The sequence below is a fragment of the Polistes canadensis genome, unplaced genomic scaffold, assembly GCF_001313835.1.
Source record: "Polistes canadensis isolate GaletaPanama2010 unplaced genomic scaffold, ASM131383v1 scaffold_238, whole genome shotgun sequence".
Classification (NCBI taxonomy): domain Eukaryota; kingdom Metazoa; phylum Arthropoda; class Insecta; order Hymenoptera; family Vespidae; genus Polistes; species Polistes canadensis.
The window spans coordinates 141,786-142,548 of NW_014569785.1; the positions used below are offsets into that span (position 1 = coordinate 141,786).

General features: G+C 30.3%; 1 protein-coding gene across 1 annotated transcript in view; it reads left to right on the forward strand.

Annotated features, from left to right (window-relative positions):
• Positions 1-763, forward strand: part of LOC106790416 (nose resistant to fluoxetine protein 6-like) — a 27,889-nt gene that overhangs the window by 25,936 nt on the left and 1,190 nt on the right. Inside the window, exon 12 of the mRNA XM_014755279.1 lies at positions 330-512. Coding sequence (XP_014610765.1) covers positions 330-455 — 126 coding nt within the window. The 3' untranslated portion in view covers positions 456-512. The remainder of the gene's footprint in view (positions 1-329; positions 513-763) is intronic.

Here is a 763-nt window from a genome sequence, read left to right on the forward strand (position 1 = left end):
TAAAATATCTAATAACGTTTGAAATGAAAAAAAAAAAAAATAGAAAAGACTTAATAAAGTAGAGAAAGAAAATTAGTATTTGTTTCCTTCTCTATAACGGTGTTCTTATTTTCTCGTCGCATGATTCAACATATGCATATTTCTATTTTATGGGTATTACGTTTAAAACTCTTTAGAGTTTTCCTATTTGCGTTATCGCATGGATAAAACTAAGGAAAATGAAAATCTTTTCATGGAAAAAAAAAAGAAAGAAAAAAAAGGAAAAAAAAGAAAAGAAGCAGAAATCATATTAAACTCACAGCGAAGGTTATACGTTCGTGCTTTTATAGCTCATCGTTTACTTTGGCAACCTTGTCGCTTCCTACCTTGTGTCATTTTGCATTTCCATCGCTTTGGAAGCACCCGTTGTAAGCCTTTTGAAGATCTTCTTTACCGGAAAAAAACGGATGAGATAGAAAGGACCCAGACAAATTTTATTGGCCGTCGTCGTCCTCTTTGACTCGTGACACATGGTTGGTAGGTTATTAATAAACAATATATAGAAAATATATAATATTATTATAACAAAAGAAAAATATGAGCCGCTTATTTTGAAAGTGGCCTAACTCCATTTACCTTCAAATCGAGATATTTAAAGTTTTGCGTTTCAATGAATTTAAAAATATACGTATAGGATACTAATGATTTATACTGCTTAAGCGTATCTAAGGATGTTAAATTTAAAGTTCCTGTTAAAATAGTGGCAATTATTAAGTAAATAACG